Here is an 18,470-nt window from a genome sequence, read left to right as displayed (position 1 = left end):
TGCCTTTCTTGCAGCCATATCGCACTGTTGGCTCATATTCAGCTTGCGATCTACAACAATTCCAAGATCTTTCTCGTTTGTAGTATTGCTGAGCCAAGTATCCCCTATCTTGTAACTGTGCCTTTGGTTTCTATTTCCTAAATGTAGAACTTGGCATTTATCTCTATTAAATTTCATTTTGTTGTTTTCAGCCCAGCACTCCAGCCTTTCAAGATCACTTTGAAGTTTGTTTCTGTCTTCCAGGGTATTAGCTATCCTACCCAATTTGGTGTCATCTGCAAATTTGATAAGCATTCCCTGCACCTCCTCATCCAAATCATTAATAAAAATGTTGAAGAGCACTGGGCCCAGGACTGAGCCCTGCGGTACCCCACTCGTTGCCTCTCCCCAGTTTGAGAAGATTCCATTGATAAGTACTCTTTGAGTCCGATTCTGTAGCCAACTGTGAATCCACCTAATCCATCTCTAGTCTACATGTGAGTAACTTGGGTTCTCTCCTGGAGGGGAACAACTGGAGCTTTGCGAGACAAGATAAAGATGGAGAAAATGGAAAATATAATCACAATCCCATTTTTTTAAAGTTGTGTTCCAGGAAGGATAAAAATTATTGACATGGGAGTAAGCATCCAGTTAAAAGGTATTTGAAGTGATTGCTCATAGGCTGGGCATCTCACCAGTTGGATGCTTAGTACTTCGCCATTGAGAAGAACGAGGGAAAGATAGGTGTGGTTTGAAATGATTTCCTCCTGGATTCCTGTCAGACGGTATATAATTAAAATGGAAAAACATTGTGGGGATCGGGAGAGATTTCTTACTCCTTTCCCTATAATGGAGTCGATAAGCTCTGGCAAAGGTAGGATTTCTTAACAGGACAGAGTTGAGGCTTGGGTTTTTACAGCCAGGAAGAAAATAAACTCTAGCTAGCAGAAGGGGCAGAACTCTGAGCTCCTCCCTTTATTATTTTTAAAGTCCTGGAAGGTATGTAAGTTTGTGGATGCAGAGCTATGTTTATATGCATGCTATGTTTATATCTTAACCAGATACAAAAGAGGGCAGGGCTCCTGCAGCTTTAACTGTTGTGATGAAGAGGGAATTTGACCAGGTGCTGCATGCGTATAAATGACACCAACTGTTAAAGATACAAGAGAGCTGCTCTCCTTTCCATCTGGTCGCCCTAAGAAATACACAGTATTAAAATATATATATATTTAAGCTAAATGTTTTGGCTTCTACCCTCATCAGTAGCTGGGCATCAGGAGTGGCAGTTTGGAACGCCCGGAGATAAAAGAATCCACAATTCTTACCCTAAAACTGGAGCAGCCTTTTGCAGGACCTTTGATCTGTGCTGCACATAGTCTTTCGGATTTACAGTTGGTTCCAACAGAACAAACTAAAGTCCTTGATATGCTTGAGACAGGAAAAGATTCTGGCTCTTTCGACTCAGAACCCTTAGTCCAAATGGTCTTAATTTGGAGGACAATTTATACGCGTTACACCAATCATACCTGTTCTTCCTCCTAAGGAATTTTCTTTGTCAGGTATTCCAGACTTAATCTTTAATCTTTCTATCTTAGCTGTTAGTCTTTCTATCTTTCTTATACACACACACACACACACGATCCCTCATGTAGGAATGCTCAGAGACTGTGAAGAAAATAGCTAGTGACTATAGGGTGATTTCTTTTCTCCCTGTGGCCCATTCATTATAGTCATCCTCAGCCGTCTGATCTGTGGGCATCTTTAGCGTGATGTGACTCGTTTGTTTCTGGGCTGGGCTTGCGGTATACTGATTAACATACATAATGACTTATTATATCGGCTTATTTGGAAGGAGAGAGCAGAGGCATGGAAGATCTTGCTTTGAGATTAGGTGTGTTTTTGGACTTGGCAGGGGTAGCCAACCAATGGCAACTAAGCCGCAAGTGGCATGGCAGCAGGGATCTGTTGTATGTTGGGTGCCTGTGGGCCTGGTTGTAGGATAGCACAAGGCCTGCACTCTTGCCCATCTCTCCAAAGCTGTGCTGCTGGGTGCTCCATACCCGCATTAGGCTAAAGATGAACTTACACCAATCCTGGGGGTGAGCTGCATGTTTACTTTAGTGTGTACTAAGGTGGTACTTGCACATATGTTGGACTTGACTTTTGGAATACCACAGCCTTGCATAGTTATTGTACTAATCCCCTCCCGGTCAGTCTATTCTGGTCACTGTCTCTATTGTTGTACATCCTGGTGGCCACCCATCTATTTCCACTGCCTTTCTGCCAGCTGATGCAGTAGTCTTACTGTATATGCATGTCTAAAGAGGAGCTTGTATCTTATTCTTTTTTTAATGTTATTTATGTATATCTTTCCCTTCCTTGCAAGGCACCCGGGGTGGCTGATAACCCTTACTAAAACAATACAACACATAAATGCTCTTAAAATCGTAACTCAAAAAATTACAAATGCACAAGAAAATACAATACAACCATCACTATAACAGCATATTCCACCCAGGAAGTCATTTTGAGCCATGGGCATTTTCTATCGACTACACTAAATCTGGCAGGGCAATACCAGAGAATACGTCTGTGTCTCAACTCTCACTGCGTCAACAGTGCTAAGCTGCATTTGGTAACTTAACTCATTATAGATTTCATCCAGCAATCACCTGTAACCACCCTGCATGCAGGAGCAGAACTAAAAGTACCATATCCTGTTTCACTAACCCTCTTTAGATGCTTAGTTACATGGTAGGGGCCTGTAGGCTGTATCCCACTTGCTCCGGCTGTATGTGTGTGTCAGCATGTCTGTAACATTGCTACACACATACATTTCTATGTGCAAAGGCACTTCTTTTTTCAAATACAAGCTCTGACTTTTCAGGCCTCCTAGTCATTGCATTGCATTTATTACATTTCTATACTGCTCAATAGCCAAAGCTCTCTGGGCGATTGATACATTAAAAACCTTAAAAATACATTATGCATAGTGTAAAAACTATTTAATACAAACTTATAAACCAACAGCACACCCAGAGACATACATAAATCTAAATAATTTTAAACAATCAACAATAAGAAAAATCCAGGATCTGATTGAAAGCTTATTATATGCTACTAAGCACCTGAGAGAAGAGGAAGGTCTTAATCTGGCACTGAAAAGATAGTAATGTTGATATCAGATAGGCCTCATCAGGGAGACCATTACATAATTGGAATGATCTCCCTGATGGCCACCATCAAAAAGGCCTTGATTCCTTGATTCCTTCCGAGCCTCCCTCAGAGATGGCACCCAGTTGAGGGTCCTAGATGATGAATGTAATGTATGGATACGTTCATGCCGTGAAATGTGCATATGCATCGAGACACGCTGCAGGCATGTATCAGAATGTGCATTCATTCAGTGTACATAGGAGGAACTCAAACATGTGACATGCTATCATTAAAGCTAAACAAAGTACAGACTGGTGAGTGGCTGGACAGGAGTGTGTTGGGGACATCCCACACAGTCACTTTTGTGCTTCCCTGGGGAAGAGTGGGATATAAGAAAGTCTAATGAATAATAGCGTAATTGCATCAGAAATTATTAGTGCATTGGGCTGGTCTGACATCAAGGGTCGGCACTGTTGGGCCATTGCCAATGGTCTAACCCAGCCTTCCCCAACCAGCCACCCTCCAGATATGTTGGACGACAACTCCCTTAATTCCCACCAGAAGGGACAATCACCTCTAGTACATACCCCATTAATATATAAATGAAGTGAGGACTTTTGGCCCCAGAGCGCATCACTTTACAGTTACTTATACTGAACCTAATTTGCCATTTCACTGCTGTTTCCCCAGTGTGGAGAGATTGACCATGGAGCTCTTCATAGACCTCTTTAGTTTTCACTCTTGTGAATAATTTGATGTCATCTGCAAATTTGGCCACCTTGCTGCAGCTCACTTAATGAACAAGTTAAACATGTCTCAACTCAGGCCCTTCCATTGTTTTAAAAAGTCACCCCTATCTACATGCTTGATGACATTAAAAGGTTGTTGGGGTAGGGCTTGCTTTGTAGAAGACTAGGTGATTCTTGCTCAGAGAAATGTGTTCTTGTACATTAGGGGTATCAAACCTCTTTCAACACAAAGGTTGAATTCAGTATTGGAGAAGCTCTCAGGGAGTGTGTACCAGGGCCATAGGCATGCACAGGGGGGGTGCCGCATGTGCCCAGGCACACCCTAATGTCTCGCGAGGTTGCCATACACACTCCCCAGGCGGCTCATAGATGCTCCCAGGTGCCTTCCCTTCCAGTACAAAGGGACAGAGACAAGCAGCAGCACTGGGAGACACACCACATTTGGGTGACTTCCTGTGGGCTCCATCACTGCAGTGGTGAGCTCGTCCCTAGCAGCGCTGCAAGCGCCATTGCAGCAGTAGCTGCTGCAGTGCTCCAGTCCAGCCTCTCCACGTCAGTGGTGGGAAGGGGAATCAAGCCCCGAGTAGGATGGTTATCTGGTTAAAGATAAAAATCATGAAAATTTACTGTATCTTTGTATATGCCAGGTTATCACTACAGCAAGGATTGGGTTTTTTTGTGTCTCATTTTTTAAGTTTGTATTTTTAAAGTAAAGTTCAGCTGTTATTTATTTATTTTTTTTAAAAAAATAAGTTTAGTTAAGTGTTAGTTTCTTTAGTTCATTTGATGACTCACAATAATGTTCTTTATGATTAAGTATTCAATAAATGTTCACCTTTTTAAAAAATATCCCTGGGTGTACACCCTAATGAAATGTGCTGTGCATGCCTACGTCTAGGGCTGTGAAGGCAAAGCAGGCAGGAGAAAAATACAAGAACAACAAAAAACACCCTAGCATATTTTAGTTTGAAGCACGCACTGCCAGTATTTAAGTCTTAGGAGAGGCAGTTCAGCCTTTTAGAATGAAAAAACCCACGCATGTGAAAGCTGGGAAATCACCAAACAGCCAATGCCCGGAGAAAAGGCTTGGAGACAGGTGAACGAGGCATGACTATCTGGGGAATCCCAGAGGGCCAGATTTAGACTCCAAAGGGGCTGGATTTGCCCCATAAGCCTGAGATGCTGCATTCCTCTTCTAGAAGTTAGTCATTTGAGCTTTAATCATACTTTCCACCAATTTATCTAGTATAGATTTTAAGCCAACCAGCCTGTAACTTCATGGCTCAACTCTGGGTTCATTTAAATTGGCATCCCATTGGCTATCTTCCCATAAGGTTGGTTTTTAGTTTCATGTTGCATATTTTTGGTTAGAGGTTCAGTATTTTCACAGTTGAATTGTTTAATACCTCTCAGGTGTGTGCCGTGTAGAGTAACTTGTTGTTTGTTCCTTAGCAATAGAACATCATCTTTTGCCACTTAGTTTTTCAGCTGCCCTGTCTCCCCAAAAAGTGATTTGTCCAACATCTTCCACTGGAAAAAATATGCAAAGAATTCTTATATCCTCCTCCAGTATCATCTTCTATTTCCTTTTGTAACTTTAAAAAATAAATAATAATAGTTGTGTAGCCCTTAAGAGCACTTCAATTGAAACTCTATCCAAGTACTGTCATTAAACGGGAGTAGACAACAATTTAGATGATGTTTCCATGACACAGTTTACAAAAAGCCGTTGCATAGGGAAGCACTCTAAGCAGGGAACATGCATCTGAGTCACTGAATTATATGCAAAGTATTCATGGCAGCACGCTGCCACCAGGTATGGGCTAGCATTGGTGTGCGTGCACCAGCAAAACAATGTAGAAAATGAAAGCAAGCAGGTGTGCAGAAGAGTTGAGCCTGAGTCACCCAATTAATTTCAATATACATAGTACACCAACTTTACCACACAGAAAGAAGTGGGTGGCAGTGCTGGCACAAGACCTGCTGCCACCACTGGTGGAAAGAGAAAGAAGCAGTTCCACTGCTTGAGGAGGGGGATTCTCACCACCTCATGGGAGGGCCAACCCTGGTGCAAGACAATGAAAAGTAGACACACTTGTTTTAATAGAGATGGTACATATTTTCTCATTGTCTATATAGATTGCTGGTGTCATATTGATATTCAATGTGCATGCTGCACATTGTGCATACACATACAATGTGCATACACATATTCAATGTGTAATGATATTCATCATTCTTCTTCCATGGAGTATACATATGGTTCCCAGGTGGTCTCCCATCCATACAGTTCAATGGAACAAACCTGCTTAACTTTAGCAGCAGAACTGTAGTATGTATCTTCAGACCATTCTCTGGGTACTGAAACTTGAGCTTCTGAATGCAGATAGCACATCTTCTTCATACCCTCTTCAAAAACATGTAATTGACCTGATTTTCTCTTTGGCGGTAGAGGGATCAAATCCAGTTTCTTCCTTTCTGTAAATTGATCCCTCCTATAAATATTGGTGCAATTATAAGAGGGATGGGCAACTTGTGGCCCTCCAGATATTTGTGGACTAGTACTGAAAGAGTCCCTCAGGGCATACCCATTTTTTTTCTCCATCTACAGATTCTCATAGTAGAATCTCCTGAGGATTTCCCCATTTCTGGCATGTTGGAAGGGGACGCCTATACAGTTCTATTGCATGCACAGAGCTTGCTACAATGGTTTATTGAGCCTAATCTTTACACGTATTAATTGCAATGTAACATAGATATACATAGGGCTCCTGGGTGCTTTTCTATCCAAAAACTGACCAAACCAAGACCTGCCTAACTTCAGCCAGGTTTCTGCATCAAGTGCTGTCAAGAACATGCCCCAAACTATCAGAATATATTTAGTGTTAAAAGAAGCTGTTCATACACAAGGCCAGGAGACATCATTAAAAGCTTGTCTGAGAATGTGGGTCTGTCTAACTTTATATTGCCATTAAACAAGCATGAAGACTCAGCACCCAATTGCTATCTTAATAAAAGAAATTTAATAGTTTAAATTAAAAATTGTTCTGTTAACCAAAGACAGAAACTAATACTGTCACACATATTCTTTTGCCTTCAGACTCTATCAGTTTGCATTGTTTTAACAAGTTAAAAAGCCACCATCTTTTCATACATATAGCAATATTCCATAAAAATATCAAATAATCCTACTTTTAAAAGTTTAATATATTAGATTCTGTGGGCCAAAATGACATCTTTATATACAGTGCTGCTAATATAATATACAAGTGTGTGTACTTCACACACCCCACCAAAAAACAAACAAACCCAGTCAATTTTTCTTATTTTGTACATCATACATAGAGACCGAGAGTCAAGTTATTGCAGAGGGCTGATCAAACTGTTGACATTTCTTTAAAATATAGCTTATCTTCACTGTACATTGATAGGCCATGTTGCCATCATTTCCTTTCTAGGCAACACTGGGAAAACTAGAATTTTAGTTGCAAAGATTCGTTAAAATTTAACTAAGGCCTTATCTGGCAGGGGTGCAGTTCTCCAGTGGCAAACTTTTTGCCTATTGCCCTTGAATGTAGGACCAGAAGACCAGTTTAATCCTCAGTTGGGTACAATGGACAATCTTCAAGTCTCCCTTTAACAGAACAGTCTCATTAATGTTAACTAGAAAAGTTTGAGGATTGCAACGCAAGTCACATTCTATAGAAGTCATGGGGGAAGTGTATGCCTTCACACGCTTCACCAGCTATGGAAATAAAGCTCGGATGAATTAAGAAGCCTATATCCACCATGCCAGATGAAGCCAAAACATCTGCTGATGTTTTGCAGGAAAACAATCAGGAAAAATCTACTTGACACTCTCTCTCTCTACAACATAACGGCCTACCTTGTTTAACACTCCCTTTCATTAAGAAGCAATAGTTTTCCACAGTGAGAATAGTATTATACATTTTGTCTGTTTTTCGCCTAAAACTGGGATTTTTGACATATTAATTGCAAAACTGAAAGACCCTGAAGCAGGACAGGATAATAAGATGGCCTGATACTACATTACAAGAATAATTCATTGAGTTGTTTTGTCTTTTCAAGACCCCAAAAGCAAGCTGGAGGCTTAGGGTGTTAATGGAATTGTTTCCAAAATCAAGAAAAGCACATATGTGTAGGGCTGAAAGCTACTTATCATAGAATCATAGAATGTACAAGGCCATTGAGTCCAACCCCCTGCTCAATGCAGGAACCCACCCTAAAGCATCCCTGACAGATGGTTGTCCAGCTGCCTCTTGAATGCCTCCAGTGTGGGAGAGCCCACAACCTCCCTAGGTAACTGATTCCATTGTCGTACTGCTCTAACAGTCAGGAAGTTTTTCCTGATGTCCAGCTGGAATCTGGATTCCTTTAACTTGAGCCCGTTATTCCATGTCCTGCACTCTGGGAGGATCGAGAAGAGATCCTGGCCCTCCTCTGTGTGACAACCTTTTAAGTATTTGAAGAGTGCCATCATGTCTCCCCTCAATCTTCTCTTCTCCAGGCTAAACATGCCCAGTTCTTTCAATCTTTCTTCATAGGGCTTTGTTTCCAGACCCCTGATCATCCTGGTTGCCCTCCTCTGAACACGCTCCAGCTTGTCTGCGTCCTTGAATTGTGGAGCCCAGAACTGGACGCAATACTCTAGATGAGGCCTGATCAGGGCCGAATAGAGAGGAACCAGTACCTCACATGATTTGGAAGTTATACTTCTATTAATGCAGCCCAAAATAGCATTTGCCTTTCTTGCAGTCATATCGCACTGTTGGCTCATATTCAGCTTGTGATCTACAACAATTCCAAGATCCTTCTCGTTTGTAGTATTGTAGTACTTAATAGATCTTAAAAGATTCCATCTACCAAAAACCTTAAAGAAGAAGAGAAGATTTCTTACTTTCTTCAGACATACATCCCAATCCAGCAAGGGAGGCCCATGGGTGAATTTATGTGGATGCATCATGATGCTCATCTGAGACCCATTGAAATGGTTAGTAGGTCTTTGATGCAGATGGAATTCTACATTCAAAGCCATTAGATGTTGCACATGACTAGAGCTGGATTAGGGCCACAGAATTTTGGTGCCCATTAGGAAGACTTCATGCCATCTACAAGGACTTTCTCATTTACAAAGTTTTCTTCTCTCTCATTGAATAGCTTACATATCTTGTTACTTTCTACAAGATAGGCCTTATGCTATGCAGTAGGAACAAAATTTAGGTTCTGGGAGGAATGGAAAATTCTAATCTGGTATCTGGTCATATAACCAGCTTTTACATCTCAAAGGTCAGATGGTCTGACAATTCTGTGAAAACTGTTTAACTTCACAACAGCTTTCACACATCTGAAGAAATCCTTGAGGATGATACAAGTGAACTATCTCCAATCCCCATTATCAGGGTTATGATGCTCATGTGCAATTTTGGTCTGTGGTAAATCTCAAATTTCCTTATGTGTACTATTAACCATTTCTGATTGATAAAGGCATTGTTGCTGGGATAAGCCTGCTACAAACATTGGCAAAAGTTTGAAATTCTCACTTTGGTTATATGATGAACTATGGGAACTCTCAGAGTTGTTTCTCACAATTCCTCTTCTGCATTGGAAAAATGCAATCACCACTTGGGGGTAGGATGGAGAGAGTACCCTATATTATTTGAATGTGTGAGTGTTCTTTCGCAAGTGTTCTTTTAACAGAGTACGTGGGCTGAGTAGGAAGGAAAGCCATGTCCCACACCACATTACAGACAACATGTGGGAATAGGAATCACTTAAATCTGAATCAGCTTCTCCTGCCCATAGGGACACATAAAAGGTGAAAAAGTAGTGGGGGGAAATGCAGAGAGAACACATAAAACACTGCTGAAAGTCAGTGCACAACAATTACTTTTTAAAAAAGTCAGTATTTAAAGTCATTTCTAAAAAAGCATGTGAGATGTAAGCAGACTCAAATACACAACATACACATGTGAATATTGTCTTATTTCTTTCTACAGCTCTCTGCCAAGGAGCCCTGGGCATCCAGTGAACTCATGCTTAGAAAGTATGGGCAAGAGCCCCACTGATGCAAGGGTAGAAATCCTGTAAAGGACGATACCTTCATAAATTGCCACAATTATTTTTGGTCACATAGATACTGCATAAAATAACTGAGAAATGGTAACATGTAATGTTCTTTACTCTCCAGCTGAGGGCATGACAGGCTTCTGTTTACAATAAATGCTCTGGATCCATTAAAGTGCAGGGTCAAAGTTAATAAAACAACATACATCCAGTACTACTTGTGTCTCTCCATTTGGTAAAAGAGGGGCAATATCTTATGCCTGTGCACATACAGTGTTATTCTAACCAATAGGGTCTTTAAAAAGAAACCATCCAGTATCACACATATTGGACAAGGCTGCACTAGAAAACAAATTAGTTTAACATCATGGTCCACACACACTCCTAGACCCCCTGGAAATTGCAAGCTGCAGCTCTACCAATCTAATCTCGTCACCCTAAGAAAAAGGCAGTTTCCCAGTATTCTTTGCGTGAACATGGCAGTTAGTCCCAATTTAAAAGTGGATTGGATATATAGTATAGCTGTGTCTCCAGATGAAACGGCAGCTTCCTTTTCATGATGCTCAACATTTTTTAGGGGAGAAGGGAGCTGATAGATCTTACTCTAGCCCTGTCCATGTGAACAGCACACCATGAGCCTGTAATCCACCTCCCACCTAGTACAACGTCTGGGTCAACTGATTTGAAAACATTTACTAGTAACAAATTCAAAGTAATTGCTAATAACTGTAAGTGACTGAGAGTTCAATACGTAATACACTTGTTAGTATATAAGCTCCACTGAGCGCAGCGGGACGTCTTGGTAGAAATGCATAGTTTGGACTGTTACAGTGCAATTCTGTGCATGCTTACTTGGAAGTTAGTTTCATTGTGTTCAGTAGACACTACTCCCAGGTAAGTGTGCATAGGATTTATATGAATCACTTAGGAACATCTCACACTAGACAGTAAAGTTTCCAAAAAATATACCCATCCTGTAGTTTACCTGCCATAAAAACTGTGGAGAGGCTCTAGCTACCTGACAGATGTTCATATCTACTAGGCAAGGAGACTATAGTAGATGCCTTCCCATATCTCTTTAATCAAGGGTAAATATTCCTTAGTTTATTGACTCACTACTTCACATTATGTTCCTGTGATGTAAGGGGCAGAAACAGGGATATTTTCACCTAAGATGCAAACATTTTTTGTCTATCATTGGTCTTCAGCTACTTAGTTGGCCTTACAAGCAGAGGCCTGATTTAAGGTGGGCTGCTCCTGTGATAGAACAATATCCTCTTTTGTGTTTTTTAAGGAGTAGAAAGACGAGAGAGAGAGAGAGAGAGAGAGAGAGAGAGAGAGAGAGAGAGAGAGGAGAATGAAAAAGGGGAAGGTGTATATTTACTCTATAGATTGTTTCTGGTAACTGTACCCAAAATTCTGGAAATGATAGTTTGATATGGGTGCTAAGAATTATCTGTTAAAGAGAATTAACCCCACAAACTCAAGAACAAAAATTAGCAGGATTCCCCCAGCTTGGGAGAAGGAATGGCTATACCTACTGAGGTGGGTAGCTACAAGGGAGGTGGGAATGACCTCCCCAGACAGATCCACAAAGTGCTTTTATTTAGGATTTTTGGAGCACCACATTAACATTTCTTTTTAACAAAGCTTTTGAGGGATCATCTGTTAGTTCTTGGTTTTAATGTTTAAAGATTTTTAGGTTTTATGCTCTTCATTGCATTTATGGCTATTTTGTTTTTTGTTGGTTTTATTATAGTTGTTTAATATGCCTTATGCAAATTGTAAAAATGGTGGTCAAAGAATTATTTAAATAAATAACAAAGATAAATTCAGTATCTGCACACAGGGTAGATAATAGGAAAAGCAGAGAAGTGCAACATCCCCCACTGTTGCTCCAGAGGTAGGCTGCACACAAAGGTTCTAGGAGCTGCTGCCCTGTTGTCATGGCCACAGGGGTGTGGCAAGCAGTGAAAGGTATTCCAGATGTCACTTATGGGGATGGCTACTGTGGAGCTGCCAGGAATTATTTAAACTCCTCCCTCCAGGAGCAGCCAGAAGGAGAGTGCAGGAAAATGGCAGCAGCAGACAAATGGACTGTTAAAAGCTCCTTCTCTCAAAAATTGAGGCCCCAGGCAGCATGCAAGGCTAGGCGGGGTGTGGGGACTAACATACCTTCCCTTCTTATATTTTCTCCCATTTTCAGCAGCTAGCAATGGCCAAATAAAGCCACACCCCTATGCAACAGCAAAGCACCAAATGGAGAAAGAGGAGCATATGCATTAAAAATAAAACTAGGTCTCCTATTGCACATTGGACTTAAAGTGGGCCCCAAGTCAGGAAAGATAGAAGATCATAGTAAAATGAGGTCTCTGGCTCCTATTCTGTATTGGGATCAGTGACACTTTAAAAGTTGGATTCATTTATTCAAATTAGAGAAATTTAATTATGGGCCATCATTAGATGGCCAGATATCAAAACCTTTAAGCAGACAGAAAGCAAAGGAATCATTTGTTCAGAGCAATATAGTCGAAAGAGGAGAATTAGAAGACACTTCCGTCGCAGGAATATCCTATATTTCTGCATCTTTAGGGCTACTTTTTCCAAAATTGAGGCTTAAATTAGACTGCCAGGACAAGCAAAGAATGGACTGAACACAACATGGATAACTTTTCAGCTATGCTACTACTACTTCTCAACTTTAGCGCCATGCTCTGCTTCAGAGCTACTTTCCCAATACCACCACTTTAAATAAAATACTGGATCCTCACTGCTGAAACAATCATATTAAATCATACACATGTTAATCGTATAGCTTTTGCCAAGACACAGCTGTCCTTGCTACTAATCTCTTTTAAGACTGAGGGGTGCTTCATATACATTTAGCAGATAGACAGTATGGACTCACAGCGGCTAGGTTCACACAATCTGCTAACCCACCATGGGTTATCGTGTTGTCTGAATGCAGCACATTTTCGGCAGGGTAGCTTGTTAACCGTTTATTTTTCTTAAACAAGCTTGAGAACCCACGGCGTTTTGTGTTTATATATATGTTTTTTCCTGTTTGTAAGTTCGTTCTGTTTTGAAATAATAATAATTAATAATAATAATTAATAATAATAAATAAATAAATAATAGAACCCATGGCTTGTTGGGTTGTTCAGGGTGGTTAACAAGCCACACTGCATGGTTATCGAGCAACCATGTGGAAAATGTGCTGCATTCAGACAACGCAATAGCCCATGGTTCAACAACAACCACCGCGTTTTGTGTGAATCCAGCCAGCATGTACTTGATAAAACTGCAAGAGCTGAAATGGCTATACATTTCCCCTCCACTTTATGGTCTGGGTGTATATACAGTTTTAAAAAGGCCTGTCATTGCTTCAGTTGTAGCAGCATTTGTGTATTGTGTACAGGCTGAGATGCCTAGTCAGCCATCTTAGATAACTATGCTGTTTAATGTATATTGCTTTTGCTGTTAAGGAAAAACTAATCCTCTCTTTCAAAATAGTTGTTGCAGTGACATGGCCTTTGGATTGTCAGAGAAAGAATTCTAAGTCTAATCTTCAAAGATGAGATAGCACCACACATACAAACCTAAGAAGAGTTTCAGAAGTCACATCTCCCAAAAAAGGACTATTTATGAGAGCTTAATTGGATGATGACAAGTCAAGTGTGTGGCAAGGAATGATGATAAAAGCCTTCATTGACAACCATAGCTATCACCAAGGTAAAAAGTAACATGCAAAGAGAGCCTCGTATATAACAAGTACACACATTTATTTGTGGCTGCAGGATTTGCTTCTAGCCCTTGGCTATGGTGTTGCTCTAAAAATTATTGCTAGTTGATGGCTTTTGCCAATGTGAAGAGCTCTCCAGGTGAGCTGAACTACATGTTAAAGAAGACATGAAGCCTTCCTTTCGTAAAATATAGTAACACTTGCAACAATGTCAGGGCATGGGATGTTTCCTCACTGTCAATTGTAGCAGCCGATGATGTGGAGTGGGGCACGATATCATGACATCATGACATGGGATAAGTATAACTACATGTTATACTAATGTTATAATGCGAGAGAATTCAACCTGAGGATGCTGTTTTTAGTGGCAGCCCTGTGTCATGCCAGAATGTGCAGTGCTATCTACATTTATTAAGTTAGCTATTTTTCAAGCCTAAAAATTCTGGCCTCCAATTAATTTTATTGGCCCTGGCAGGAAGTATTGCTGAGGAGAAAAAAGCAGAAAGTGATAAATGTCAAAATCTAATATGAAAATCACAATAGAATAGAAGTTTTCCCAAAACAAACTGGCCACAGATTTCAAATAAACTCATAGGCATAGTAGCACAAAGATAGTATGAGAGTCCAAGTGCTGAGAAATAATGTTTAGATGAATGAAGTTCCTCCCAATCCCTTCCCCCAATAGTACTTTGAGGGAAATCCGAAGGTAGTAGCTCTCTGACGGAACATGCTGAACTAAAAGTGGAATTTACCATATGTGACATTATGCAAAGGTGCAAAGTAAAAGAGCTACCAACGGAGAAGATTATACAAGAACCATGAACTCCTTTTAGCTGTAGCACTCTTCTAAGGAACTCCAAATATTCCATCCATTTATGAAATGGTTGAAGTTTGCACTGGAGGAGAAATGTGTGTGTTTTATACAAAGAGTACAGCAAGAAATGATGGCTCAAATAATTGGCAATGTGATGAATAAATCCTAACTGTGTTGTCACGTAACAGGCTAAATTTTCAGACTGGTTGTTATAGTAAAGTGCATATGTCTTCTGTGTGCAAAAACCTCAATGGGTCCTTTAACAGTTCACCTACTCTGCTTGTAAAAGTGCTGGGTTTGGATGACATACCTTTGGTAGTGGTACACCAAGGATGTGTTTGAGAGGGTTTGTGTTCCCAAAGTGCTAGTTTTCAGGAGCATGATAGCCCAGGAAGCCTAGACATTGAGATTCTAAATCAAATGGGATTTGTAATCAAGTGGGTTTTGTGATCTTTCAGTCTAGTGTGATCTTTTCAGTCTAGTGATCTTTTCAGTCTAGTTGTATGCAATAAGAAGTTTTACGCCTGGACTTCTCTTTGCCACCTATATTTACTTGATTTTAATGGAATTGCAAAAGCAAAGTAAGGTACTAAAAATAAATAAACCTGGTAGAGCTTGGCCTTAGAATAACTGATCCAGATTTTCCCATTTAGCAGTGGTAATAATAACCAAGATGCATTAGTGGATACGACATGCCCATCCAACTTGGTATCTTCTACCAGTTAAGAATGGATTTAGATCAGGAAATCCGACAGCACCCATGCACCTTCTCCTCCATCTCTTCCATGGGAGCTTTGAATTTTAAGACAGGTGGATCACCACTGGACACTGTGTAATAGACTGATGTCCCATTGGATGTATAAGAAGGAGTCCTGGAGTTAATCAAGTTCTCTTTAGCTTCTCCCCCATTTTCTGCTGTACCTCCCACATTGCTACCAAAGTGCGTACTGATGAAGGGGTGGTTGAGAAGCTTGGCTGCGGCCCGCTGCCGTTTCAGCTCAGAAAGGGTTTGATGGCTCCTTTCTTTGTAGCCGCACCAGATTTGATGAGAGTCGGGGATCCCAGGGGTATCATAGGGCAATGCTTGGCTTGCATCAATGTCCACAGCAGAATGCATTTTCCAAATGTCTCCATTGGGGATAGCGTATTGGTAAGCGGGGGTTAAGCTGAGCCCATTCTGGAGCAGAGTTTCTGAGTCACACTGCGTGCTTTTGGTTACCAATTCTGGAAGGACTGTGGATGTATCTACTGTAGAGTTCTGCAACAGAAAATAAATACATGAAGGAGCTCAGCTATGATCATCCATCTACTACTTGATCAACATATGTATTGATTTTCATACATCATGCAATCAGGCCCAGGAGCTGCTTCCCTCTACTATGTTAAGATGGCCAATAACTTTTTTTTCTGGCTTGCAAAAGTGCTCATAACTAGACAAGGATTTATCGTTTTTAACAAGTCTAGAATGTATAGAAAATCTGCTTACATAATTTTTGATACTTAGCAATAATTTATCCAAACGATCCAAAGAGTAATCTATATGACATTGCCACTAGGCTATAGAAGAGCATATACTGGAGGTTTGGATACTGGAACTTCTTCTCTGGAGCACAATATTAACACACTCCTTAGGGTTTCCTGGTTGGAAATGCCTTAATTCTGATGGTAGGATTAAGTCATTATGCAGTGTTCCTTACTGGATCTGTGTTCTCTTGGTTGGAGCAAACCTCTCGGATGTCACCATTGTAGTCAGGGGTTCTCTGCTCTTCTGAAGACTCTATTTGCTGCCAGATTATGGCCTCCTTCTCATACTCCTTCCTGTAAAGGTTTGTTCGGTCAGAAAGGCTTGCCCTCCGCACCACTTTCCTGAGGAAATGTAAAGAACAGAAGAGGAATTACAAAACAAAACTGAGTTGGAACGGGCATTCTTCTGCATCTGCACTCCCAACACACAGGGCCATTCAGAATACTTTAAGGACTTTCACAACTTGTACATAACCCTCTTCAGGCCTTGTTAATAAATAAGGGAAGTAGCCATTATCCTGTGCATAGGAAAAATAACACAAGGACAACAGGGAAGTAAACTATTCTGAAGACTGAAGTTCGAGAATATGGAACACGTTTTTTTGGGGGGTGGGGGGACCTGCCTGCTGCTCTTATTTATTTAAAAGATAATTTCCAGTCTTTGAGGAAAGAGACTTGTGTGGAATGGTAGTTAGAGTATTAAAATACTCTGCTTCAAACCGCCACTCAACCAAGAAACTCATTCGGTGACCTTGGGCTGCTTAATCCCTCATCTTAAGTCATAGGAACATAGGAAGCTGTCTTCTATTGAATCAGACCACTGGTCCATCTAGCTCAGTATCATCAACACTGACTGGCAGCAGCTCTCAGAGGTTTCAGGCAGTCATTTTTCCAGCCCTACCTGGAGATGCCGGGGCTTGAACTTGGGGCTTTCTGCATGCAAAAAGTTCCCACTACTACTGAGCTACAACCTGTCCCCAAACCCAACATGATTGTATTCAGGGTTATAATTATTCAGCCATCCTTTATAACAAGTGCAAATAAAACCTGCAAATCAAGCTGGACTGTTCAGCATAGGTTTTCCAGTTGCCTTTATCACAACTTGCTGTACAGCATGTTGCAATATATCTGTTTATTCAGCACACGCATAGTGGCTTCCATGTATACACACACATAAACACACACACAGGTTCTTTGGGTCATAACTTCAACTTCCTCAGCTCATGTTAGGAAAAGCTATCCCATGAACATGTGAAATTATGTAAAGAATTGGAACTACCAGTAGTGAGAAGGGAAATCACATAGGCCAACCTTCCTCAGCCTGATGCGCTCCAGGGCAGGATCTACACTACTGCTTTAAAGCGCTTTATAACAGTTTTGACAACTGTTGGAGCCCAGGACATACTGCATATACAGTTTTCAAAACGTTTTCAAAGTGCTTTAAAGCGCTTTAAAGGCAGTAGTGTAGATTCCGCCCAGATGTCTGGACTTAAATTTCAATCAGCCCCAGCCAGCATGGCCAATGGTCAGGAATACTGGGAGCTGTAGCATGAAACATCTTGAGGGCACTATGTTGGGTAAGGCCAGCCTTGATCAAAATTGCATATGCATTCTAATTATCATTTGGAAATTTCCCCCAGCTTCAGTTAATAAACATTAGTAAATGAACCATTTAGAAATTATGATTTCCCCATTTTAAAATGTCACTGTGCATCCCTTGACACTCCCCTTTCCTAAGCCTAATGCTAGCCCAGTGTGCCCTGCAACTAGACTTAAAATACAATCCTATAATATGTTCAACCCTCATTCTTTCCACATTTACCTACCCCTAGTAGTTCAACACAACTGCCTTATATACAAGGCATTCTTATCAATTCCCCCTCTATAACGCCTTGTCAATTGCTTTTCATATAAAATATTATTATGGACTCCTTTTTCCTTTCCTAAATTCCACCGTGCCCCCTCATCTCATCATCCCAATAGCTGCCCAATTTACTAACGTAAAATCTTGTTAATGACTGACATCACTTGAATATATGGCAAATATGTTTTAAAAATATTTTAAAGTTATTCTCAAATGTGCACAGTTCTATGGGCGGGGGGAGAAACCCACAGTGGCTGGGACATGAAACATTTGCTTCACATAAACCATGTCTGCTCAAAAAAATCACAAAGGATTACAGGAAGGTAGAAGTGTGGTTTTAAATCCAGGCTCCTGCATGACCATCAGTCAATTTTAAAATGTATCTAAAACTACAATTCTGTCTTTCAGACAAACACATCAACTACAGGAGAGGCTCAAATGTGTTTGGAGTGGTACATATGAAATCCTAGTTCCTAATATTCTCAAACACTCTTTTCTGAAACTGATACCTTCTAGTACAATGTCAGAGATGTATTTACCAGCCATGACTCAGCATGC

The 18,470-nt window shown here is 40.7% G+C and overlaps 1 protein-coding gene across 2 annotated transcripts in view; it reads right to left on the bottom strand.

The window, feature by feature from the left end:
• Positions 1-14,369: 14,369 nt before the first annotated feature.
• Positions 14,370-18,470, bottom strand: part of PPP1R16B (protein phosphatase 1 regulatory subunit 16B) — a 124,775-nt gene continuing 120,674 nt past the window's right edge. For both annotated transcript variants that reach the window (XM_063145485.1, XM_063145493.1), the window contains exons 10-11: positions 16,222-16,390; positions 14,370-15,782 (exon numbers count right to left, since the gene is read on the bottom strand). In XM_063145485.1, coding sequence (XP_063001555.1) covers positions 15,264-15,782; positions 16,222-16,390 — 688 coding nt within the window. In that variant the 3' untranslated portion in view covers positions 14,370-15,263. The remainder of the gene's footprint in view (positions 15,783-16,221; positions 16,391-18,470) is intronic.

Source organism: Elgaria multicarinata, chromosome 1, assembly GCF_023053635.1.
Source record: "Elgaria multicarinata webbii isolate HBS135686 ecotype San Diego chromosome 1, rElgMul1.1.pri, whole genome shotgun sequence".
NCBI lineage: Eukaryota > Metazoa > Chordata > Lepidosauria > Squamata > Anguidae > Elgaria > Elgaria multicarinata.
This window is presented reverse-complemented; position numbering and strand designations above follow the sequence as displayed.